Raw genomic sequence first — 26,907 nt, forward strand, 5'->3', positions numbered from 1 at the left:
CCATCCGTGTCAGCAGGGGTGACATCTGCAGCCCCAAAGCTCTCAGATGGGGAATGTTTCAATTGGGTTTGTTCCGGGGCAAATATTTGAGTGAGATGAAGGGGTTCTAGACACTGGAGTACATGTTGGCCAGTTTCTTGAAGCGTGGCCCCCAGTCGTTGAGGTAGTCGTAGTCTTGGTCTTCTTCTGAGCCAATGGAGGCGATGGAGCTCAGGCTGCCAGCCAGCGAGCCGTCTCCCTCATAGTCGTAGATGAGGGCTGTGTCGTACGGAGGAGCGTTAGGGTCATGGTCTGCGACGTCCAGGCCCTGAACAGATAACGTGAGAAAGAGACAGCAGTTAATGATACTGTTCTTGATAACACTTTCATTTACAGTCATTTAGGTTCTAGATATTTACCTTTACGGTCCCTTAAGTTCTAGATACAGTGCTCTAAGTTCTAGGTATAAATATTTAGGTTAAGGGTGAATCTTTAACCTTTGCAGTCCCCTGAGTTCAAGGGGGCTTACAGTTCCTTAAGTTCTAGATATCTCTCTTTACAGATAAATTATATATTTATCTTCACTGTCCCTTAAGTTCTAGATATTTATCTGTAAGGCTGTTTAGGTTCTAGATGTTAATCTTTACAGTCCCTTGATTTCTAGATTTTAACGTTTATAGTCCATTGAGTTCTAGGTATAAACCATTATGATCCCTTAGGTTCTAGGTATTGACCTTTATGGCCCTTTAGGTTCTAGATATTTGCTGTTACAGACATTTAGGTTGTACATATTTACCTTTACTGTCCCTTAAGTTCTAGGTATTTACTTTTATGGCTCTTTAGGTTTTAGATGTTAACCTTTAAAGTCTGTTGAGTTCTAGTCATAAACCATTATGGTCCCTTATGTTCTATATATTTACAGTGTTTTAAGTTCTAGATATTAATCCTTAGGTTAAAGGTTAATCTGCAGTCCCCTGAGTTCAAGATATTAACACTTACAGTTCCTTATGTTCTAGATATTTACCTTTATGGTGCCTTGAATTAAATATTTTTCTTTACAGTCCTGTACGTTCTGGGTATTAAACTTTACAATCTTTTGTATTCTTTACAAACCTAACCAAGGTTCATACTTAGAACCTCAAGAACTTTAAAGGTTAATACGGTTCTTTACATTTTAGATATTTGCATGTACAGCCTCTTAAGTTCTAGATGCAGTCCCTTATGCTCTAGATATTAACTGGGTGAGTGATTGGAATTATTTTCAGTTAAATGGTCGAACAGTCAGGCCGGAGAGGTTCTAGCTCAGGGGCACTATTTCACTACTTCTCTCACTCACGTCGTTGATGAAATCCTCGATGTCCGTGGGGTTTGTTGGCCGTTTCCGTGGATACCTTGGCGAGGGCAGGTTATACGGAGCATCTTTCCTGAGGGGCTGTTTGTGTTTTGGGAGGCCGGAGCCTGGATGGCTGAAGGATTCTGGGGGAGGAACCATGTCACCAGGGGTCCTCAGAAGATCGATGTTGAAAGCATCCTAGAAGAGAGCAGCAGATCCTGTAAGTTGTGAGGGTGGGACCCCCATGGATTGCATTAATGAGCCTTAGGTGCCCCTGACCCTGTCGTCAGTTCACAGGATGTCCTTTTCTTGGCGTATTTTTGGAAGGTACACCATTGCATTGCATACATTCCCACAGACCTGCCTGATGTTTTGGAGATGTTCTGACCCGGACATCTAGAACATCACAGTTCGGTTCTTGTCAGAGTGCCTGATATATCCACTTCTTAATCACCAAGGTTTAGTACCTTACCTGGTACTAATGTTATGGCTGATTGGTGACTTTTGCGTCTTAAATATCAATTCTGATAAGAACAGCTGTGCTCTTCAGGTGATTTTATTGTCTCTTTATTAATGCTAATATATTTGGTAAAAATCATGATATTGAATTGGGCCAGAACCACCCCGGGTTGGTGTGTGTGTGTTGGGGGGGGGGTATTAGAGACATATCCTCTCTGACAGGCAGTAGGCAGCTGAACGGAGCCTCAATATGTCCTCTGGATGAATTCCCCTGGCTAATTCAGCACGGCTCTCAGTCACATCCGGGCCGCATAGCTGTTTCACATTTATCCACCCTGCACTCACCTCGCACCACCTGCTGCTGTCCACTCCCCAGCTCCACCAGCTCAGTGTGCTTCACAGTAACTGCCACTAACTGCACTTGTGGCCCACAACTTAAACCCAGCACCCTGTGACTGCAGGCTAAATCACTGAGCACGGCCCTGTTTGACTCCCTCACCTCGTCCTCCTCTCCACCGCCCTGCTCATCGTAGTTGAAGACGTTGTCCCGCACGTCGTCTTCTGACTCGCCCACCAGCAGCCCTCCATCTTTCTTCATGCTGCGGCCGGTGCAGCTCCTCACAGCCACGGCCAGGAGAAGCAGCACTGAAGAAAACGCACACAGGTTAGCTTACAACAGTTATTGGGTACGAGGGGTGCCCACCCGCTTTGTCTTGGGGGTCAAAGTGTGCAGTGGAGGACTGAGGGCCAAAGAGACGCAATGATATAGTAAAAATAGGTCTGTTCTCATTGGTCGAGTTGGGTGGGATTTGGGTAACTCCCTGGCGGGCCAATTAGCCCACAGGCCCCACTTTAGCAGCCCTGATATGTACAATGTAATATTAATACCATGTGATTATCTATTAACTATCATGCTAGCCCAGCAGGGGGCAGCCAAAACAGGCCTACACTATATTGACAAAAGTATTGGGACACCTGCTTATTCATTGTTTCTTGTACAATTAAGGGTATTAATAAGAGTTGATCCTGCTTTTGTTGGAGTGACTGTCTCTACTGTGCAGGGAAGAAGACTTTTTACTAGATTTTGGGGGAACATTGCGGTGAGGATTTTATTGCATTCAGCGACAAGAGCGTTAGTGAGGTCAGGGTGTTGGATGATGATCGTTAGACCATCCCTAACTTCCCAACTCATCCCAAAAGTACTGGATGGAGCTCCACCACCATCCATCATTCCAGAGAACAAAGTTCTTCCACTGCTCCACAGCTCAATGCTGGGGGGCTTCATATACAAATAAAGCTTCTTCAAAGGGTTCTTCAAGTGATGTGACCCCACAGTCACATCTCTATTACAAAACATGGTTCTTTACGGAACCAAAAGGTTGGTCACTTGAAGAACCCTTTGAAGAAGCTTTATTTGTACAAGTTCTTTCATCTTAACTGTAATGGATTAAGAGATGAGCCCAAACCTGGATTTAAAAAAAGTGCAGGTAGGTATACTTACACAACAGCAGCACAGCGCTGGCCATGATGATGATGAGGGCGATGAAGCTGATGCCCACTTTTGATCTAAAAATGGCTGCAGCTGTGAGGGCCTGGCAGTGTCCAGCCCTGTCACAGGGGCACACTGTGACGTTGACCAGAGCGTTGGAGGAGCGTGCAGGAGCACCTGAGTCCGACACGGCGATGGGGATGGAGAACTCCCCCCAGGTAATGTCGATCAGAGGCTGCAGCATCGCGTGGGTCTCTGAAAGCAAGTGGAATTTTGTGTGAAGTGTAAAGTAAGAAGGTGGAGGAGGAGGTGGAGGAGGTGGAGGTGGAGGAGGAGGTTTACATAAAGTTCAGAGTTTATGTGTTTTACCGTTGAGTGGTATAATGGTCCAGTTGGCGGCCATGTCTGCATCGGCCATCTCGAAGCTAAAGGGGTCAGCGTGAGGTGACAGGTCTTCGTCCACAGCGGTCAGCAGCAGACCCAGCCGGCCTGGCTCTCGGTCGCTGCACACAATGCCACTCAGAGGGACCAGAACAGGTGGGAAATCATTGGTCTCCCACAGAGTGATCTCCAGCGTGGCCGTGGCTGAAATACCAGCAGCATCTGAGAGGAAGGGTCACACAGGGATGAGTTATGGGCAGTCAGGCAATGACCAATCTGAGCTCTACGGGCTATACGGACAAAAGTATTGGGACATGCTTATTTCATTCACCTCTTGTTTCTTCTGAAATCAAGTCTACTTAAAAAGAGTTGAACCTTGATTTTGCTGGAGTAACTATCTCTACTGACAAAAGTGTTAGCTAGATCCCACACAACCCCCCTTTTCCTTCAACTATATCTCTCCTTGTAATGTCTCCCTCTGCTGGCCCCTGCACAATGGCTGGGCTCCGCCCCTCACCTGAGGATCAGCTCTAAGCACACAGGTGCAGTTGATCACTGGACTAATTAGGACTCCACTTAAGCTCCCCAGTCTTGTTGTGCTTGTGTTGCTAGTCTGGTGTACTTGGTTTTCGACACTCTGTACCTGCCTGCCCGTGTCTTGACCCCTGCATGTCCTGACCATGAGTTTTGCCTCCTGCCTCACCCACTGGGTCACACTCCAAACCTGATCTGGCCTCTCTAGATGCTCTGTAGCACACGTCAAACGTCTGGCTTTGTGACGAGGTCGCAGGAAAGGTGTCCTTCTTATGGCTCCTCCATAAACACTAAGTGCGCCAGCGGCCCAGTGGGCCTGACAGCTAAACGTTCCTGCAGGGTCTTGGCAGTACTGGACTGAACTGTCTCACAGCATATTGTCTCGTATTGTGTAAACTAGCATGGTAGTTTAGCTTGGAGCTGATGTATTCACTTGTGACTGGAGTGTTGGATAAGGCAGATTATTTAAATCATGTTAAATGCTTAGTTAAATTAATTAAATAATTAAAAATTGAAATATTGACCATTTAGACTTAAATGTATTGAGCAGAGAGAGCTCTGTAGCATCTCTCTAATATGATCTATTTATGAAAACAAATGGATATACTGTTTGTTTGTCCTTTAAATTATGAATCTCCAAGTATAGATTTAGTAAAAACTGTATTTATATATTATATTTATATTATATTTTTAAATATTTCATTTAAAAACTACTTGCTTGATTGATGTGTGAATAAACAGGCTAATAGATGTTTCATTGTATTTATTATTATTTATCCAGAACCTCACCTGGGTCCGACGCCTTCACCACTGCTGTGTATTTGTTGTTCTTCACGTAAGGTGAGCGGATGTTGAAGTGCTTTCTGACTGTGATCTCTCCAGTTTCATGGTTGATTGTGAGCCACCTCTCTGGATCATGACTAAATTCAAACCTGGAATATGAAAAAATATGAATTATTTAGCACAGGCTTATATATGAGGTTGTATATGACCCCTTAACACACAGATGACTTGAGTCAAAACTCAAAGCTGGACAGATTGCTCTTACCTGAGCCTGCTGTTATCGGGATCATGGGCGATATCTGAGGCCAGGATAGTGCCTGGTTCAGCGGATTCAGGCACAGACACCTCTATTGGGTTCCTGAAGAAACGTGGGGCCTCATTTTCGTTCTGGACGCGGATTGTGACCGTGGCAGTGCTGGTCTGTTCATAAGGGGCTTTGATACTGAGGGGGACTTCATTCTTGGCTGTCACAGTGAGCCGGTACTCTGCCTGAGACTCATAATCCAGAGGCTGCGAGAGAAGGGAGGTGATGGGAATAGTAGGTTATATGTGTAAGTGCAGCACCTTAGAGACTCTCCCAGTCACCAGCTCTGTGTGTCTACGGGTGGCCAGCAGATGGCGACAATGTGCCATGGCAGACTGCTTCATTGAGAGGTATGATTTACAGTAAGTGACGTAAGAAGTATTTCTTATTTAATATGTCAAGCAAATTTCTTTGTCCCTTTATCGTCAACATTGTAGCCTTTAGCCATAGGATGACCTGAAAGTTAGTGTAATGTAACCATGGGAATGATTGCAGTGTAACCATGGAAGTGGGTGTAGCATAACCGTGTAAATGAGTGCAGTGTCACCATGGAAAGGGGTGTAATGGAACTATGGCAATTGCTTTAACAAAACCATTGAAATGAGTACAGTGTTACCATGGAAATGGTGGGTGTAGTAAAATTATGGAAATTAGTACAGTGTAAGCAAAGAGTTGGGTATGAAGAGAACTAGCAGAGAGTAGAATTACCACTTGTGAATGTCTTAGATGACACTAGAGGGCGCTCCCGAGCAAGTCCAAAATGAATGGGTTAATATGGAGCATTCAAGCAAAATCATAGTTTGTAAGTTTTTGATCATTTTCATACCTAAAAGCTTAATTTCCTCAAAGGACATCATTAAATGTTTCAGCACCTTAGAAATGCATACAGCATTACAATAGATACAGGGTAACCACAGAGCTGGGTATAGCGTAGCCATGGAAATGAGTACAGCAATACAATGGTAATAAGTACAGAGTAGTGGGTGGGTTTAGCTAAACCTTGGGGATAAGTACTGCATGAAAATGATAGAAATGGGTGTAAAGTAAGCATAGAAATAACCAAAGCAATAGCCATGACTACTGGAATGTGACTGATCCATATGACAGTGGTGTATCTACTGTACATTGTGTAGATATGTAAGTTCTATTTCTATGACAGCTGCATAATTCAGCATTTTCCCTCTCTTCTAGCTAACTAGAGGGACGAGAAACAGACAGGACAGAGTGTAGGGACAGGTCCCAAGTGGACAGTGCAACTGTAACTGTGTTGACAGTACAGCTCCTCTACAACTCACCTTCACCACAGAGACGATTCCCTGGTTGGTGACTCGGTCTGTCCGAATGGCAAAGTGTCCTTTAGGATCTCCTCCTATGATGGAGTAAACAATCCTCCAGTTCTCTCCGTTCTTCTGGTCTTTATCTGTAGCGTTCACTCTGCCCAAGTCCTCGCCCACCTTGTTCTCCATGGCTAACATTTTGTACTGTAACACAAAGGAAAGAAGATCCGGGTTACTGTGATTAATCAGGCCTCATCAGCCGTGGGAGTATCAGCGGGAAGGGGGAAGCCGTGAAGGTACCGTTTGAGGCTTGAACTGTGGGTTGTGGTTGTTGATGTCTGTGATGTGGATTACGGCACGGCCAGTGCTAGTGAGGCCCAAACCGGACATATCAGCCACCTGCAAGGTCAACCGAAAGGACTGGACCACCTGATGGAGCACGAAATGTACAGGCAGTCGTGTTAGACCTTACTGAACTATATTAAAACCAATTAATTAGGAATTTTAAAAGAATTTCATAACCCCCAAAGATTTCGGTTAATTCCAGAAGATTAGACCTTCTCAACCAGAACTTACATCTCTGTCCAGCCCCACATCTCGAGTGTAGATGACCCCAGTTTCGTTATTGATGCCAAACATGGTCTTGTTGATGCTGAAGGGAGGGAAGCTCTCCTGAGCTGTGATGGAATAGCTCAGCATTGCATTGTCTGTGGAGGGGTCATCAGCATCTACTGCTGAGACGGTCAGCACGGAAGTACCTGAATACACAACATGAACAACATGAGACATTAAAGGTGGAAAATGGACGAGGACACATTCCCTACTGAACAGTCCAGCTCCAGCTGGTTTCAGAAGGTCTAAGCTGGTCTCAAGGTAGAGCTGGTCAACCTGTGAAAACATACACTGCACTGGTAAGAAAGCTGGTTAAGCTGGTTGACCAGCATAGCGTCATTTGAGTTTGATGACCTAGCTGGTGGTCAAGCTGGTCATACTGGTTGACTAGTTTGGTAAGGCTGGTTGAGTAGTGGTCATGCTGGTCAAGCTGGTCAACAACCTCGGCCATGTTACTGACCTCAGCCATGTTACTCGACCACCATGGCCATGATGCATCAAAGTCATACTGGCCAACAAGCTTGGTCATATACTGGTTGACTAGTTTGGTAAGGCTGGTTGACTAGTGGTCAAGCTGGTCATTGGACCAGCGTGATTTGGCTTGTCATTCTACTTGACCACCATGGTCATGCTGGCCAACATGCTTGGTCATACTCGTTGACTAGCATTGTGAGGTTGGTCAGCTAAACCAAAACATACCATGTGCTGGTCAGGAGCTACCTACCTAGCAAATTATATAGCTTGACCAGCTTCATTAGTCATTAGTATCTATTTTTTTAGCCTAGATTTCCCAAAATCATCAATTAGCCAAGACCTGGGTTGGCAAGTTTGGTAAATTAGCCAAGACATGGGTATAAATTTACCATGTTCTAGATAACAGTGAGTCACACAGTGACCAAAACCATATTAGAGTTTACTGAAGGCCTTCAAATGGTTTGAGGAGAGTGTGTGATGAGTTAGGCACTATGCTAGCTAATCTAGAGGCCTACCTATAGGCTCCCACTCCTTGTTAGCTAGGCAAACTGCTTTATAAACAGGAAGAGGCATGTAAACAAAGTGATGCTCCTATAATAACACTCCTACTAAAGCTTTAAACCATATATAAATACAGTAATGTACTACAGTAATATAAAATAACAGTCAGGCTCTAGTCTTCTCTTGTCTTTTTACCTGGGATGGAGAACTCAGGCACAGTTCCGATAAACTCCTGCTCAGTAAAGCTTGGTCTGTTGTCATTCTGATCCAGTACATAAATCTCAATTGTGGTGGGGTTCTCCAGACGCTCTCCACTGGGGGAAAGCGCGAAGGCTTTGAGCTGAGGACACACAGGTTAGATTTATTACTCACACATTTCTGAGAAATAAGAAATAAGGTTCTAAAACAAAGGTGAACCTTTATGTCATATGAAACACTTCTTAGAAGGACAATGCTTTTTTACTGCTGAACCATTTTAGAACCACAACGGTTCTACAGGGGACTTTCAAGCATAGAGAAGAACCACTTAAAACATCCAAATGGTTCTTTCAGTGGTCAAAGTTTTGTATTAAACCATTTCCTTTACTAAAGGAACTTTACTTGAAGAACTTTACATGTTGTTAAAATCAATTCATCATTTTTATATATAAATATATAATTATATAATGAATATCAGTAATAACAGCAACAGTGCGTTATACAGAACCATCTTAAAAGGTTCTTTACCCCTGAAACCCTGTACATAAGCCCACACTTCATAACTAACTACATTACTGTCATAATTAAAAGTTTCTCAGACCCTAAATATATTTACATAGCATTTTTTCTCTCTTTGTTCTACATTTATTTTATTTATTTTATAGTGTGTTTATTCTTACACAGACGATTGCAGCTGTAACAACTGTAATTTCTCTCCTGGAATCAATAAAGTATTTCTGATTCTGATTCTGATTAAAGAACTCATATTTGTCATTCTTGGGTTCATTCACCACTGGATGCATATATCACTTCTCCACAGAACAGTACAGCATTTAGAGCACGCAGCCCACTGGATGTTATTCCCATCTAAAACACTCAGCCCTCGAACCATGAAACAGCTGTTCACAGACAAGAGGCAAGCAAGAGGTCAGAGGAACATCTTGCCATTTACGGCCCTTGATTTACCGTGAAGCTCTTGTACTTCTCTCTGTCCAGAGGCATCTTGCTCATGATCCATCCTGTTTTATCGTCAATTTCGAAGAAGTCTTTGGGCTCCTGGTCGACCCCGGGGCCCTCCAGCTTGTAGATCACCTCTCCAGTGAAAATCTTGTCCGATTTAATCTGGGAGGAGAAGAATGGAAAGTGTTGAGGACGCATGCCGAGCAGCTCGTTAGGAATGTGTGAGAAGGTGCCAGATGCAGGTGCAGTGTTTGTATAGATGAATGTTTGGAATGAGGTACTGCTGAATGGATAATGCTGCGTCAGTCTACTGTTTTTAATAAATAAACAAATAAACAAACACATAAATAAATAAGACACTGTTTAACAGTTTAAATAGTTCATACAGTAAATAAACCATTGTATTGTAATTTTGTCCATTTAAACAGAATTAATTCAGCACCACTAATATGGCAGCTTCACATGACAAAGAACTAACTAAATAAATAAATAATAAAAATAATATATACATTATATATATATATATATATAATATATATATATATAAAATAATATAAACATTTTTATTGATACCACCAGATTCAGAATTATGTCAAAAAGTAAACAATGACTATACAAAAATCTATAATAATACATTTTTAGGTAGCCAATTATCCAACCCACTCGTTAGTACTCTCCCCCTCTCACATGTAATGCTTCCAGCACTGGGAGGATGAGGACTGACACATGTCTCCTCCAACACATGTGCAATCAGCCACCACCTCCTTTCGAACTGCCCCAGATGCAGCATCGTTAGGCAACCAACACGCTCTGAGGAAAGCACTGGGTACCCAGCTCTGCTGCATCGGCCAGCAGACGCCCATGCCGACCAGCATCACACTGAAGTGATGAAGGGACAGACAGAGTCATCCACCCTCCCAGAGAGAGTGATTGTGCTCTCTCAGGCTCTGGCTACTGATGGCAAGCAGCCTGACCTGGGATACGAACCTAAGATTCAACCATAAGATATGTTTAGTTATTGCAGTTCTTTTGAGACCTGTTGGTTCCTTTGGTCTTTCTATCATTCTCGAGGTTGGTGTTATTTACCTGAACCAGGTGCTCAGGGACCTGTTTGCTGTTTTCAGAGACCCGGATGGGCGGTATAATCCAGTCCCTCTTCACCCTGCCCAAACCTGGACTTTTTGGTCGCCATGGATACAACACAGCTGGGTTTAGTCCATCTTGTCTCGTTTGGGGGCTACTCAGCACCTGTGGTGAATAAAGGTGTTTTTAATGAACTGGTCAAAGCTTTGATCTCAGTGCACCACGTCCAAAGAACCTCCACATGGGTTAGAGCACACAGGGTTGGAGAACACTGGTATGAAGAACCTTTCCATCATGTGGAGGTATACCCATGGTCTCCATCCCTGCTCCTAGAGACCACTCATAGAGATAACCTTTTCAGGGTTGGAGACCACTGGTGTAGAACCTTACCACATGATCAAGTGGTTTTATATTAGTGTTTTTCAGGAGCAGGATTTGAGACCACTGGTATACCTAGATCATGTGGAGGTTTACCATTGATCTCCAACCCTGCTCCATGAGAGACCACTGGTATAGAGAACTTTTCTATCATGTGGAAGTTGGAGAGCACTGTGGACCACCAACCACAGGATTGGAGACCACTAGTATAGAACCTTACCACATGATCAAATGGTCCGATATTAGTGGTCTTCAGGAGCAGGATTTGAGACCACTGGTACACCTAGATCATGTGGAGATAAACCATTAGGCTCCAACCCTGCTCCAGGAGACCACTGGTATAGAAAACTTTTCTATTGTTTAGAGGTTGGAGAGCACTGTGAACCACCAAACACAGAATTTTAAGACCACTGGTGTAGAACCTTTCCACATGATCAAATGGTTCTATATTAGTGGTCTTCAGTAGCAGGATTTGAGACCACTGGTATACCTAGATCATGCGGCTGTATACCATTGGTGTTTAACCTTGTTCCTAGAGATCTTTGGCACATCTCCACATGATATCGATATGCTGGAGACACGCTGGAGACAAGTGGTATACCAGTGGATGAGGTATGATGAAAGCATTCTGTACAAGTGGTTTCCAACCCTGCTCCTGGAGAAATACCTTCCCACAACCCTAATCCATCCCACCTGATCCAACCAATTACTGCTTTCAATAGTGCTTGATTTACAGAATGGGCCAATTCTATAGACCAGTTCTATACCAGGTATTTCCAGAACCACATGTCCAAATCATTTAGGAGCGTATATGTATCCTGTGCATGTATACTCTCAGGGCCAGTTTCCCTTAGGCCTAGTCATGGACTACACTCTCTTCTCAGCATTTCAAATGCTGTGTAGTCCAAGAGTGGGCTTCAGCCCTGTCTGGGAAACCGGCCCATACTGTTCAATATGTGCATTGTACTTTATTGCATTGCGTTGTACTATGAAACGCCTATAATGGAAAGCACAGATGAAACTATTTGGTCATTTTTACCTCATCTCACAGCAGTAACACTGCAGCAACATGACATTCAGATATGATTAATACAAATCCCTTAAGAGACTACAGTGCTGTATTGTCCTGAATACTAATAGTAAGCTGCAGCTGTCTTCAGTAAAGGCAACAGCAGCTCCCTCAGCTCCAATCTGCTGCTAATGTTGAATCCAGCACGCTTCGTATCTGAGCAGTCACATACATTTCCTGCCAGCCACCCACACACGCTTTCACACACACATGCTCTCACACACACATGCTCTCACACACACATGTGCACACTCGGCACACTTGGCACAGCTGTCTCCTGGAGGAATGAGCTCCGTTTTCCCCGCCCACGGCCTGCCACACTGATGCACACACACACTCTGTTCTGTCTCACGCTGCACCTGACGGAGTTCACAGGTCAAACCCTGAATCTCCAACACATGAGATCCATTCCCTCTCCCTCTCACAAACACACTCACACTCAGTGTTACTCAGTGCAGGCTCTCTTCACCTGGCTGGCTGGAAAGCCGACCAACCAAGCACACAACTTTTTTAAGGCATTAAAGCAGCGATATGTGATTATTATTATTATTTTTTTTAACTTAAAATAGCTTCAGAATCATGTTGATGGTTCAGTAAATCTCTGTTGTTGTTACTCCAGGTCGTAATGCTGCTACTGCACTATGGGCGTTTGGAGAAACGGGCAGAAAAACACTTGCGAGAACTGTGTAACACTGCGTAACCTGATATATACCCGAATATCACTCTACTCCGCCTCAGTCCACATGCTTCTTTACCTTTCAGTGACGGTTCTGTGTCTCTCAGCTTGTCCGGAAATGCATGTGCAAAGTGTATCTTTTAGGAGTGGCTCCAAGTGCAAATTATACTACCTGACTGTAGGTGGAGCCCAAGAGCAAGAAATACCAGTTCTCGCATAAAGCTGCTTTAAAATATTTGACATTAAAACTCTTTTGGATGGAAACAAAAAAGCCACCGGCAGATCAAAGATAATATTATTATTGTTTTTATTGATGTATATTAATTTTAGTAATTTAAACAATTTACTGTTGCATTTAATATGTGAGCAGCCTTGGCCTGAAGATTAGCAAAGTGGCCTTGTAAACAGAAGGTCGCCAGCTTGACCCCATGAACTGCCAGAATACGACTGAAGTGCCCTTGAGCGAGGCACCTAACCCCCAACTGCACTGTAGGGATGAGTTGAAGGTGGAGGTCAAATTCCAATGTGTGCAGCATACATAGTGACAGTGGTCCTTCTTCTTCTTCTTCTTCTTTTTCTTCTTCTTTAACTGTATCCCAATGACTGTTCAGGTCTTGGAGATTATTTTGGAGGATAGTGTTTATGTTCTTCAGGGTACGGAGCAAGTGTCAACAGGCTCTCTGAACGAAGAGCTCACAGCTTCTCCTCAGTGTGGCCTACACCTACCTATTATATGTGGCATCAAGTCACATAAAGGCCAGAAGACCTTTTTCCATCTTTCCTTCTCATTCATCTTTTCAGAGACGTTAAAGTAGCATTATGGAGAATCCTGGGCTCCCCCTACAGTTGGGGAGTGTAATTTGCGCTTTAAGCCACCACTAAAGGACATGCTTTACACATGCATTTCTGGACAAGCTGAGAGATTCAGAAGTAGAGAAGCACGTGGGTCGAGGCGGTGGAGTAATACTACAGGAGTTCACACTAATATGACTCGGGTTACGCAGAGTTACATGGTTCTCGCAACTCCCAGAGTTCAGTAGCAGCGTTCTGGACCAGAATCCAGAGACCACTGTGGATTTTTCCTGGAGAAGGACGCAGTGACATGGGCTAAGAACCTGTTGGGTCCACCAGAGTGGAGCCTTTTGTAGTCATCTGAGCTGAACAATAAGATGTTAATTAGACAGCCTAGATTGATAGCCTAGATACCATCCAATGTGCTTTATAGACCAATCACAGAACTCTAAATCTCTCTGATGGATATTTTAATATAACAAACGATGACGTTTTGTCTTTAAACCCTATGATTTACATATCATTTGCATAAAATCATACCTGCTTTGACCAAGACTGTATTAATTTAGAGGAGGGGATCCCCTATTCGACCTGTTGATATAATTTCAACTTTTTTATGTGTCTGTAATGCTAAAAATATTTGTTTAAATATTAATATTGTTTCAATTTTAAACTTCTTTGGGGGGTTTTTAAGAGTTTTATATGGTTTTAAGTCTTGCTGTGGTAAATTGCCCAACAAAACCTAACCATTTACACACAACAATCATCAACAATGTGTGTTAGTGCTCTTTCTCAAAAGGCAAATAGGAAATTGTGGGCACAAAGCCAATGAGACATAAGTTTTTATTATTATTAATATCAGGCTTCATTCTCTTGAACCGCTCTTGGATGCGACAGTCTAAAGCCCCGGCTGGATTTACGCATTCTGTCCTAATTCAGAACCATCCGAAACGGCATAAGTAACACTTGTGGGTGCTCAGGCTGATTGATTTGTTTGGAGCTGGTGGTGTTGGAGGGGCCTGATGGCACTACGGCATGCTGAAGAGCAGCCGCTGCAGAATGGCAGTCATGTCAGACACTCACAGGCTGAGTTAGAGCAGACTAATCTTAGCCCGGCCTGCATTCCTCCACACTGCTGCACTCACACACATCTAGCCTATCGTCTGCATACACCCACATATTTTAAGCTCGGCTCAGGAGCCGCCCCAGAATATTCAACTGAAGTTTGGTATAAAGAGCCGAACATCTCAATATTTAATAAGCAGTAATAATTCACTGTGAGTCGCTCTGAGAGATTTAAGTGTGCTTTTTAATTTTTACATGTTTTGGGATGGGATGTCTCCATAAATATCCATAAATATCTAAAATAGTCACTAAATATATATATATCATAAGTTATATATACAATAAGTGATTTCTAAATGCTCCCAAAGTTTAAATATTAGTACTGTGTTGTTTAAATTAAAAAATAACTTATTTGCATTATAATTATTATAATAATTTTGCATTATTTAAGAAGTTGTTTTTGAGTAGTTGTCATTTCTGCAAACTCTAAATGCTCTAATGCTCTAAATAGCAATATTTTAATTGGGAATTTAGAGGAAATGTTGTCCATGGTTTATAAAATACAATTTCCCTAAACACATTAGCTATATAAAAAAATAAATAAATAAAATTAAAAATTATATTATTATATATATTATATATTATTATATTATATTAAAAAAGGGGTTAACACATGACATTAAGGGCAAAATTAATAAAACTCAAGCAAAATGTGCAGCACATTAAAGATCTAAAGTTCTATTCATAAAGTCACCATAGCAGTGATCAGGGCACTACTCCCTCTTTACTGATGCAGTAGTTTTCGACATGTGTTCTCTGTAAAAGCTAAAGGCCAAAGTTAATAGGCTAATACATGCCTATAACCAGAGCTCTGCACCTGTTTGACTGCCAGAATGATCAGAATCAGAGCTACTCTTCATAAGCACATTTAATGTTTGGTAAAACACAGTGAGAAATAAATAAAGGATATAAAAATATAGTTAAATTGTTTAAAAAAGTGAAAGAAAAGCATCCAGACATACAGAGACTCTCTCTACATGGACACATGCTTTCTGCATGCTTGTGCTGAGATAATGACTTCATCTTAGAAATAATAACCAAATTGCATATCACCTCATGTTTTTAGGACTAAATGACTTATTTAAAGTAAAATATCATCAGAATATTGATTTCATAGCTTAATCAGTTGACATTGAGTATGCATGTAATTTCTTGGGATAACTGAATCCACACTGGCTTACAGAAATTCACTCATTCAGGTGGTATTTTTTTGCAGGACGGTGTTCTGTTATGAATCACTAACAGCTCATGGTAAGGAAGGGATATCATGGCCACATATGCCAGGACTCCTGTGACAGTGTTTATGCTCTTTGTAAATCTGTGTTTTATGAATCTGACTGTTAAAGCAGACAGCACACAAAGTGTTTTCAGTGCCGGGTAGAGTGTAGCTAATGTCCATGCTTGAGAAACAGGCCCAACCTTGGTGACTTTCTGGGTGGCTCTCCACTGGAGGTCCACTGATGATGTTAGCAGTATAGAATTTAGTTACATTGCAGTCTTATCAATTAGCCATGCCGTCTTTCAGGCCTAGTAATGGCCAACACTTGCTCACTTTCCTCAAAGTTTTAGTGCTTAGGGGAGCCTGTTCCTCAGACATGCTGCTGCCTGTGGTTTGACCCTGTGACCAGCAGCAGTGTTTGAACAGTTGTAGTTAAGGTGAAGGGGGCAGGGCTGTTTCTCTCTTGGTCTTTTGGGGAATTGTAAGCTCTGATATTTATAGTAAGTACCTGTTTAATGTTCTTTCCGCTGGATTTACACTCTTAACATGAAGATTCCTAATTGAGTCCTGGCTTGAGTGAATGGTTTGATGGACGATACTCTAGATTGTATAAAATCTTTACATTGTGGCAAGTGTTTCTGCTCCAGCACCTTATTATATTATAATTTTTAAGGGTGTTTTCACCTAATATAAAAATATTCTGCTCCATAGAGGACAACAGTATGATGCTAGAATCTTCTCTTGGCAATTTAGGAAGTTCGATCAAATGCTGTCATGACATATTTGAGCCAAATATTCGATGTGTAAGGGCCTGTAACATGGCAAAGGTACATTTTTTCTTACTTCCTTGCAGAGAAAATCAGGGGTTTAATATGTAAAATTCCCAAATGTGTTCAGTCCCCAGTCTATACTGTCCATATATGGAAAATTAGCTGACAACATGGCCCAATTTAAATGTATACTTTTGTAATGTCACAAAAAAAATGCACATACACACAGTACTTCAATATTTCAGGCTTAAATCAGTCTTAAAGGCACAAGACAAGAACAGAGTGCTTAATTCTAAAGGATTAGGGAGGTTGGAAGGCTGCCATGATACATAACTCTATAAATAAACCTCAGGGAATATAAAATACAATAAAATGTAGAATACGGACACTTTAAAGGACTGATTCACAGACAATGTAAATGTTTATCGTCCAAAACCTGCTTATTTTATTCATAGTTGAGCTGCAATGCTACTATAAAAGAGGCCCAGAGTCGCCTAAAAGATGTCTGGTGATATAGACTTCTATTACTTTTTAGCTACATTAGCATCGTAGCTCCAGTGGAAAAGTATATAAGCAAACAGCACACACCACATACACCAAGGCCAGTCAACTTTGTTTGAGGTAGAGGAGGAAATGCGCAAATTTGATTTTTCGGTAAAGTCGGCCTTTAAGAAGCCCAGTAGTTTACGCTACGGCTGACCCAGGACTAACTGTAGTTCAGTATGTCACCCCAGATGACCTTAATAGCTAGCACATGCAGTCAGCCCTGGATTATGAACCTCAGATAAAACAAACAGTGCTGAACCCCACAGAGAGACAAAGCCTGAGCCGGGAGAGACAGGCCGAGTGGGGAGAAGGTTGTATATAGTATCTGCAGATGAGAGGGGAGTCTGGGTGTTTACACAGGGAAGTGCTAATCAGCTAATTTGACAGAGTGCTGAAAATACACCTCACTCTTCGGCCTGTAGTGTGTGTATACAGTTTATATAACCTTCCCATTGATTCCTGTTCTCCAGATCTGTACAAGACCAATGAGGTTCTCCCACACCGTGATGACTGATACACACAGCTTGGCTCAGGAGCTGCCCTGATAACAACATACACATTATTTAGTATACATTTACTGCAAGTGTACTTCTGTATACCTGGCTATACTTCACTGTTGATACACTATGAGCAAGAAGGCCTCTATAGAATACTGAGAAGACTCATAACAGCAGTAAAACGTTCTTCAAAGGTTCTATAAAGAACCATCTACAAGAGGTTTCTACAAGAGGAACATGCAACCAGGTAAAGAACCATTTAAGCATTCAAATAGTTCTTGGAGCTGTCATCTGTCATGATTCTCCAAACCCCTTTGTAGAACCATTTTGGAAAGGGATGTCTGATGGGGAAGAACCTTTTTAAACTTTAAGGAACCTTTATGTGATGTAATGGTTCTAGATAGAGACTATTAAATGGTATAGAACATTTATATCATACATTGACAAAAGTATTGGGACACCTGCTCATTCGATGTTTCTTCTGAATCCTGCTTTTGTTGGAGTAACTCTCGCTCTACTGTCCACTAGATTTTGGAGGAGCATTGCAGTGAGGATTTGATTGACTGCATTCAACCACGAAAGCGTTGATGATCACCACCCCACCTCAACCCCTAGTCCTCAACTCATCCCAACCAAAAGTACTGGATGAAGCTTCACCATCATCATTCCAGAGATCACAGTTCTTCCACTGCTCCACAGCTCCTCAATGCTGGGGGGCTTTACACCCCTCTAGCCCACGCCTGGTATTATTAGGCAGCATGGAGCCAATAGGTTCATTATAGTTATCTGCTCCAGAGAGTCCTATTGTATTGGCAGTACTTCTTCTAGACAACTAGACAAGTTGTGTGTGTGTTCATTTGCACATCTGTGTCAGCTTATAAAAAGTAGCTGAATGCATTCATTAGAAGGGGTGTCCACAAATATTTGGACATCTGGTGTATCTTTTACAAACCTGGTTCTCCAGGATGTTCTATTGCATCACTCAAAGAACCCTTTCTGGCATTTTTTTTTTAGAAGCGTAGATGTTTCATGATAAATGGACCAAATGAAATGCTTCAGATGACTTTCACTTTCTGTGACGTACTTCTACAGACGTCCTGTGCCTTTCTGGTACCGCTGTGAACAGTTCTGACTCTATGAGAAGCATTCAAAAACAACTGGACCTCTCATGGATGAAATGAAAGCACCTTGGCTAACGTGACCTCATGCGCTAGCCCGCTTATTAAAGCACCTCCCACAGTGAGGGCAGTGCCAGGTCTGGCCTGTATGTGAATAAGCTCTGTATGTGTGCCAGTATTTCAGTCTCATAGACGCCTTCCTTCTGACACAGGATCCTGTGAATGAAAGCCTATCACACGGCACAGTGAACCACTTTTGGAGTGCACTGGCTCCCATCCCAGACGAAGCTGCTGGCACAGGGACGGGCACTGAGAACAAGGAGGAGAAGCCCTGCTTTCATTGACTGGTGACCAATTGTAGAGTCTTGCAAGGCTTTTGACCTGGTGTGTTTTCTCTGCCACAATCACATCATGATTTGAAGTAATTGTGTTAAGGAAGATACGAAACATGAGCTTATTGAATCTCCAGGACCGGCAGTGTGGAACAAAACTCCAGTGTTGCAGCATTAGCTGATTGGCTAGACGACTAGACTGGGTCAGAACATCTCCAATACATCAGGGTTCCTGGTATGCAGTGGTCAGTACCTACCAAAAGATGTCCGAGGCTCATCGATGCTCATGGAGGCCCCACCAACCTCACAACTGACAGAACTTAAAGGAGGATCTGCTGCTATGTTAGTCTTGGTGCCAGATACCACAGGACACCTTCAGAGCTCTTGTGGAGTTCATGCCTTGATGGGTTAGAGCTGTTTTGGAGGCCTGGCAGCAGGTGGTTTTAATGTTATGGCTGATCTGCGTATAACAGGATGTCTGGGGGTTACGCCACCTTTGTTTTTATTGCATATTTAAAAGATCACATGGTATTACATTTGAATCTCCACTGGCTTCCTGTAGCTGCCCGCATCAGATTTAAAACCCTGACGCTGGCCTACAAAGCCAAGAACGGACCAGCCCCTTCGTACCTGATGGCAATGGTCAAAAGCCGATCCGCACCAAGAGCCCTTCGAGCTTCAAGTACAGCTCGGCTCGACCCGCCATCCCTCAAAATCTGCGGAAGACAAGTGTCCAGGCTTTTTTCTGTCCTGGCACCTGGTGGAACGAACTTCCCCTGGGTGTCCGAATGGCCGAGTCGCTCGCTGTCTTCAAACGCAGACTGAAGACCCACCTCTTCAGAGAGTACTTGGACGAATAGTTCTATGGTCGCCTTATTGTCTTGTGCTTAGTAATGTCTAAAGCTTAGAGGTATCTTTGAATTATTAGTCTATTTAAACTAGCTGAGGTTTTCTTGGGTAAACAGCAAAGCACTTTGTAAGTCGCTCTGGATAAGAGCGTCTGCTAAATGCCGTAAATGTAAATGTGAATGTAAATTTGAAGTGGCATTAAATAGGGCTCAAATTTGGGATTCCAGCAGACTCCCTGAGTGAGCATCATAGCCAGAATAGCTCAAATGACAATTACGATGTGGGCACCATCATAAATATCCATCCCCAAGCATATGTGAGCTTAATCTGGCTTTTGGAATTACTCCAGGGTGTAGAAATGCCCACTGGCTGCTCGTTCTCCTTATCTTACAGGTATTTAACTTTATTTAGCCCTGCTTTTACCACAGTAGGACATTCCTAAGGAGCCACACATGTCAGGGTCAACTGGCCCATACCAATGGAGGGGTGTGCGACTAATGGACGGTGATTTACTGCATTTCTGGAGTGGGGAATGAGTGGGAGTAGATCAGATTAATGTGCTCAGAGGAATATCTGCGTCTAATTCATCGCTGTATCTGGAAATGCCTGCCGGGTGGAGACACTGTGCTGTTAATCAAGCATGTTCATCGCTGCGTAGGGGAGAGGGGGGCCCAGCGCTACACATTTTGGTATGTGCTAAATAATTTTACGGAGAGTTTGAGAGCGATATGTGGTAACACTTAATATTACAGATGTCCCCCCGATCCAATCCAGTCTGACTCTCCTCCCTGACCAATCAGCTCCCAGCTCCTTTACAACACTGCAGTCTAATCACCTCCTGTGTGTGTGTGTGGGTAGTGGTACCTGTGGCTGTTGGTCTACTGGTGTGTAATAACTGTATGTTTATAGAGGGTGAGTGTGCTGTGTGTGTGTGTGATTGGGGTTTCTATAGTGAGTGTGTGTGTGTTAGCATTAGCATTAGCCTCCACTCAGTTCTGAACGGGTTCTTCAGTGCTGGTTTATGAACAGAGAAAGGCGAGTGAGCGGTTCTCCGGTTCTCCCGCTGGTAAAACAGAGCACTTCAGTGATGGTTTTATAAAGGGTCAGATATTATGGTCTGTTTTCAGGTTCCACTGTAAAATAGCTCCACACTGCAGAACCTCAACTCCTTTATTTACCTCCTGAGAACGTCCTCACTGCTGCTGCTGCAGCCGGCTGGGATATAGTGTCTGTTAATGGCGCCTTGAGCACACCAGCATTAAGCTGTGGGGCAGTGGAAGAACTGAGTTCTCTGGAAAGATGGATGGTGGTACTCCCTCCAGTACAATCCAAAATCTAGTCGAAGGCCTTCTTCCCTGGACAGTAGAGACAGCTACTCCAACAAAAGCAGGATCAGCTTTTTTTAACATCCGTGATATCAGAAGAAGCAATGCATGAGCAGGTGTCCCAATACTTTTGTCAAATATGATTATTTGTTTGTTTTCTTTCTGGAGATTAAATCTGCAATATTTACCACATCATTTGATCATGTCCTTTTTCATAAATAATTAAATCAAGTAAACAACAAATTTCCCATTCTGTCTATACACACACACACACACACACACACACACACACACACAGAGACACACACATCGACTGACTCCCTCTCTGACTGGCAGCAGCACTGCTGAGAGTCATTCTGAGTTATATCCCCATGTGTTGGGGTCAGTAGGAATGCCAGGTGGACGGAGGGTGGCGGAGGGGTCATGGAGGTGACTATGTCCTGTTCTGGCGCTTGTTTCTGAGACACAGTCAGCACCTCGTTGTATTGGGGGTCACCCCTAATCCCCCGGTTCCTCTCTCTCCATTTTAACCCCCTGCATGCTTTTGTTACTGCAGCTCTTCTATTTTTGGAGAGGTCTGTGTTTCGCTACAGCAGATGTCTAATCTTTATTATCACCGTCTCTCAGATGGGGAGTGCGGCGGTCACTGGTTTTCCAGTGAAAATAGAAACAGCCCCTACAGTGTGGAATTCCTGTTAAGACTCTGGGAGAACACAGCTGAGAGGACTCCCACGCCTTGTTCTCACACTTTCTCGTGAGTCTGAGAACTACGTTACCCAGCATGCTCTGCTGGAATATGTAATATGCTAATTAAGTTGTCTAATTATTTTGTTCATATTGTTGGTACCACGTACATTTCATGAAGAATGGCCCAGTGGACCTGAACTTCACTGTAGAGTTTATACCAGTGTCTTTAAGCAACATTCAGCTGAATCCCTGGGTAACAGCTCATACCACCTGACCAATCACAATGGGTGTATGATGTGCAAGACAGACAGAGAGACTGACAGACATATGGAGAGAGCCAGAGAGAGGGTGAGAACAAGAGAAAGAGACAGAGAGAGACAAAGAGAGTGAGAAAGCGAGAGAAACTAGAGTGAGAATTAAACAGAACGAGAGACAAAGAGAGCAAGAAAGAGACAGCGAGAGAGACAAAAAGACAGAGGGAGAGAGACAGAGAGAGAGAAAGAGACAGAGAGACAAAGAGAGTGAGAAAGAGAGACACAGACTGAGAATGAGACAAGCAGAGAGACAAAGAGACGGAAGGAAAGAGACAAAAAGACAGTGAAAAGAGTGAGAAAGCGAGAGAGTGAGAGAGTGAGAAAGAGACAAAGATAGAATGAAAAAGAGAGAGAGAGACAGGGAGAGTAAGAATGAGACAGAGGGAGAGAGACACAGAAAGACTGAGAAAGAGAGAGACAGAGTGAAAAAGTGACAAACAAAGAGAGAGTGAGAAAAACACAGAAAGAGAATCAAAGAGAGAGAGAGAGAGAGTGAGACAGAGAAATAGAGAGAGAGAGAGAGAGAGAGTGAGAGACAGAGAAAGAGAGAGAGTGAGAGAGAGAGAGAGAGAGAGAAATAGAGAGAGAGAGAGAGAGAGAGAAATAGAGAGAGAGAGAGAAATAGAGAGAGAGAGAGTGAGAGACAGAGAAAGAGAGAGAGAGAGAGAGAGAGAGAAATAGAGAGAGAGAGAGAGAGAGAAATAGAGAGAGAGAGAGAGAGTGAGAGACAGAGAAAGAGAGAGAGAGAGAGAGAGAGAGAGAGAGTGAGAGACAGAGAAAGAGAGAGAGAGAGAGAGAGAGAGAAATAGAGAGAGAGAGAGAGAGAAATAGAGAGAGAGAGAGAGAGAGAGAGACAGAGAGAGACAGAGAGAGAGAGAGAGAGAGAGAAATAGAGAGAGATAGAGAGAGAGAGAGAGAGAGAGAGACAGAGAGAGAGAGAGAGAGAGAGAGAGAGAGAGAAATAGAGAGAGAGAGAGAGACAGAGAGAGAGAGAGAGAGAGAATTAGAGAGAGAGAGAGAGAGAGAGAGAGAGAGAGACAGAGAGAGAGAGATATGTGGACGAGTGTCAAACACTCCGGGACAGTAAATAAACACCAGACCACACACATTTATTTTACTTATTTTCTTGCACGTTTTTTTTTTTTTTTTTTTACAAATGTATATTTAATAATTATCACTGTATGTATTTATGTTTAATAAATTTGTTTTTTGACATTTAATAATCATTTTAATAATTATTACAGAAATGTAATTTTTTAATTATCTATTCTTTGTACATTTTTATATGTTAGTAATTTATGTTTACAAACTATATGTATGTACGTTTAAGAAATAAGAGCGTGAGAGAGAGACAGTGGTACAGCAACCCATTATAATAACTGGAACTAATAATCTGAGCGTCTATAAAATGACATCACCAGTGATATGTAGGCCGCAGTTCAGCTTCCTGAGACACACTGACTGCTCACTGTTATCTGGCGCAGCGCCTGCGGTAAGCCTGGGGAGGGACTGTGAGGAAGCCGAGATCTGCCCGTGAATCGGACACCCTCCAGCTGGCCTGAGTGATTGTTTCCAACGAGCGTGAGCTGAACACTGGCCGCTTTATGGGCCGATTTGTCCGTGATTTCACGGTCTCTGGGTGCTGGCCTGCTCTTTCCGCAGCCAGGATTAAAGTGCTGGACAAACGGTATCGAGTGAAAGCATCTGGGAACAGCTGCCGGCCATCGTCACCGTCTATCAAAGAGGCCGGGCTCGCAGGGCCCTTTCAGCCTGCAGTATTCCCATGGAAATAGTGCTTTCTACTGGGATCGGAGAGATCTGCAGCCCAGGTCTACTCTCTCAGGAATGGGGTGAGCATTGCCTCTGGCATCTAAGCTCTCCCAGGTGTCACACATGGTGAAAATAGTTGACTGATGGCCGTGACCAGGTCCACAGAACACCTCATGATCAAAGGAGGGGTGTAGTATGATCAGAAATGGGCCAGTCGTGATTGGTCGAAGATATGCAACCGGAATCAAATGACAATTGATCAGGAAAAATGAAGCGAACAGCTGAGTCACTGGTCATTCGGTGTACGTTTCTTAAAGGCCTGTGGGTATCGGATAGCGACGTGCCCACTGCTGGAATGCTTTGATGTATTTTTGCTTGGTGACACATCATCTATAGCACATTCTTTCACCCAGTTAAAATCCACTCAGCCAATGACACATACCAGCAGGAAGACTGCGACAGTAACAACCCACACAGAAATACCTGGAATACTGCGGGTTTAAGGTGGTAGTAACGTCAGGCTCCTGCAGATGGCGCTGCACGGCGGCAATGGGGCTGTGTGACAGGACTCAGACATTGAGAATAAGTGCTACAGAGCAGAGAGGGTCTCGTTTGATGTGTAAAAATTGGGCCACAAAGCAGATAGTTAATGATTGGCTAAAAGAAGGGATTTTCAGCATTTGGGCGTGGCCAAAGATCACAGTATGAAGGAAGTAGCCGAATCTGCAGGTGTATGGAAGCATACGGTCATACAGGTCTACCAGCAGTGGCAGAAAGCCGATCAACCACATCAGCTTTGCAACCTATTTCCCACACATTCAACGAGACCTCACCTATTCTCAATGTCTCAGTCCTGTCACACACCCCAGAGCTATTTATAGCCCCATCATCCCCGTGCAGCGCCATCTGCAGGAGCCTGAAGTTACTACCACCTTAAACACGCAAGGTCACACAGCTTTTACATATATATACGTTTGCTATGGTGTCACTAAGTGGTTCCTAGATGGGTGCAGTAATGTGTTGCAAGGTGGTTGCCATAGTATGTTAGGTGGGTGACTATGGGGATGCTTAGTGATTGCTTGGGTGTTGCCATGCGGTTCCTAGGCAGTTGCTATATCCCTGGTGGCTTCAATGGAGTATCAAATGGTTGCTGAGGTATTGCCAAATGGTTGTTGTGGTACCCGAGTTGATAAAGTGGGCGTTAAGAAAGGTACACAAACATTTGCACCCCATTCATTTCTATGGGGTAAAAATCTGTAAAAAATATATCAGACCAAACAATCTGGAGCTGGAACGTTGTTGATATGTCAAAAAAAAAAAAAAAAACAAGAACAGAGCTCGGTTCCTCCAGGTTTCTCCTGGACGCCCCCCAGTCCAGCCAGCACAGCGTGGAGGATGTGTTCAACTCCATCAGCAGCATCAGCAGCAGCAGCAGCAGCAGCAGCTCACCTGATTTACCATCATTAAGCCCTGATTTACCACCAAACCAGGTGTTGATCTGAGGAGAACTCTAAATAACACTAGACTCCATGAGAGAGGAGAACTTTGGAGATGTTCTAATGATGAACACAGTGATGGAGAACCTCCACCACCTTCTGTAGGAGTGTTATTAAGTGTTTTACTGAGCAGATACAAATCTAAGGAGCTTTAATTCTATGTTTAACAGGTGCCTAAACATTTGCACTGTATAATAAGTATTTACATCATTTTTGACATATTATCTGCCTTGATATATGATGCATTCTGGATGTTTATTGTGTTATAGAGCAGATTATACAGCTTTCCTGGTCATTTTAAAATCATCTACAGCTCTGGTCACCACTCTGGACACATCTAACATTTCTTAATTTGCATTTAAAGCTTTCTGGTGCCGTAGAAATCATTTAAAATCAATTAAGGAGCACAAGATTATTAGAAATTAGATTGAATATATTTACTTAGTTTGGTTTGTTTTTAGTGCAAACACAGATTCCAAAAATGTGAACAGTGGTACAAGTATAAAACGTCTTCTAGGTAAATACATAAACACATACAAAAGCACTTAATGGACGATTTTCCAGTTTATCACTGACAAAAGAAGCAATTATCATCGAACGCCAGCCCTGCTTCCCTTTTGTTTATCCAAGAAATGAGGGAGGCCTTCTCTCTGAGAGCATCTAAGGGGCGCAACATTCATTTTTCTACTTTTCCACCACAAACACTGTGAATTGTGTTTAATATTTCTACTTTCCCCTCATTTATTAATTATCCCATAATGGCAATGGTGACAAGTTGGAAGAACAACAAACCACAGTGTCGGAAAAGAGCTAAACGCATCTGGGGTCTGCTATTGCGTTTACTGATTAGCTTTCATCGTCCAATTCATCAGCAGGGTTGCATGTTTAGACCGACCACTTCCACAGTCCGAGACTGCTGAAGAGCTCTAATGGCCAGCGTCAGTTCAGTATGGTCAAAACAAAGGAAGTTAGCAATCCATTACTGAACATGATCCTTAATGTAGAAGAATAGATGACTCGAGCAGATGTGCTCTGGGTCATGGGAGCACCTTGTAAACTGTATTTGACCAGTTTAGATCCTTTTTTAATGAAGTTAATAAAATTTGGCTGTCAGAGTTATTACAAAATATGAAGTAATGAAAACAATGAAGCTATTTTTTTAAAAAATGGTCTCCGACCATCCTTCTGGAGAGCTACCTCCAATCCAAATCTACAACATCCCATTCAAATGATCAGAAACAACTGAAGTCAGTAATTAGTTAAGGTGGGGTGGATTAGTGGCAAATTCAAAGTCTGAGGGAAGGTAGTTCTCCAGCAGAAGGTTCAGATAGCACTCCATCAAAATTACTTTTCTTAATTTTAATAAATCCTAAGTTTGATTAGATATTGATGAAACTAAAACTGAGATTTACAGCTTTCATTATAAGGACAAATGCACACTATTAGTTAGGACCCAGGACTGGACCTTGAGGAACACCATCACTCCAATAGAATGGAAACTGTCTTCTTACCTGACCCATGGAAGCCACCAGCACACACAGTCCCACCAGCACCAGCGCCAACACCTTGCACGCCAT

At 43.0% G+C, this 26,907-nt stretch overlaps 1 protein-coding gene across 1 annotated transcript; it reads right to left on the reverse strand.

Annotated features, from left to right (window-relative positions):
- Positions 1-106: 106 nt before the first annotated feature.
- cdh15 (cadherin 15, type 1, M-cadherin (myotubule)) lies at positions 107-26,907 on the reverse strand. The gene is made up of 15 exons (XM_072671384.1): positions 26,842-26,907; positions 23,534-23,740; positions 10,371-10,532; positions 9,291-9,446; positions 8,322-8,466; positions 7,116-7,297; positions 6,840-6,968; positions 6,558-6,743; positions 5,224-5,468; positions 4,965-5,107; positions 3,630-3,863; positions 3,273-3,515; positions 2,271-2,416; positions 1,316-1,510; positions 107-307 (listed from the first exon to the last, which is right to left on the reverse strand). Exons 1-15 carry the CDS (start codon positions 26,905-26,907, stop codon positions 107-109), a joined length of 2,640 nt encoding a protein of 879 aa, XP_072527485.1.

Source organism: Salminus brasiliensis, chromosome 25 (assembly GCF_030463535.1).
Source record: "Salminus brasiliensis chromosome 25, fSalBra1.hap2, whole genome shotgun sequence".
In the NCBI taxonomy this organism is placed as follows: Eukaryota; Metazoa; Chordata; class Actinopteri; order Characiformes; family Bryconidae; genus Salminus; species Salminus brasiliensis.

Coding starts and splice junctions, on each gene's coding strand:
- cdh15 (XM_072671384.1), bottom strand. CDS start 26,907: ATGGCGTGCAAGGTGTTGGCGCTGGTGCTGGTGGGACTGTGTGTGCTG. Junction 6,744..6,839: donor CACAGTTCAAGCCTCAAACG/GTACCTTCACGG, acceptor TTTGTGTTACAG/TACAAAATGTTAGCCATGGA. Junction 308..1,315: donor TCGAGGATTTCATCAACGAC/GTGAGTGAGAGA, acceptor TTATCTGTTCAG/GGCCTGGACGTCGCAGACCA.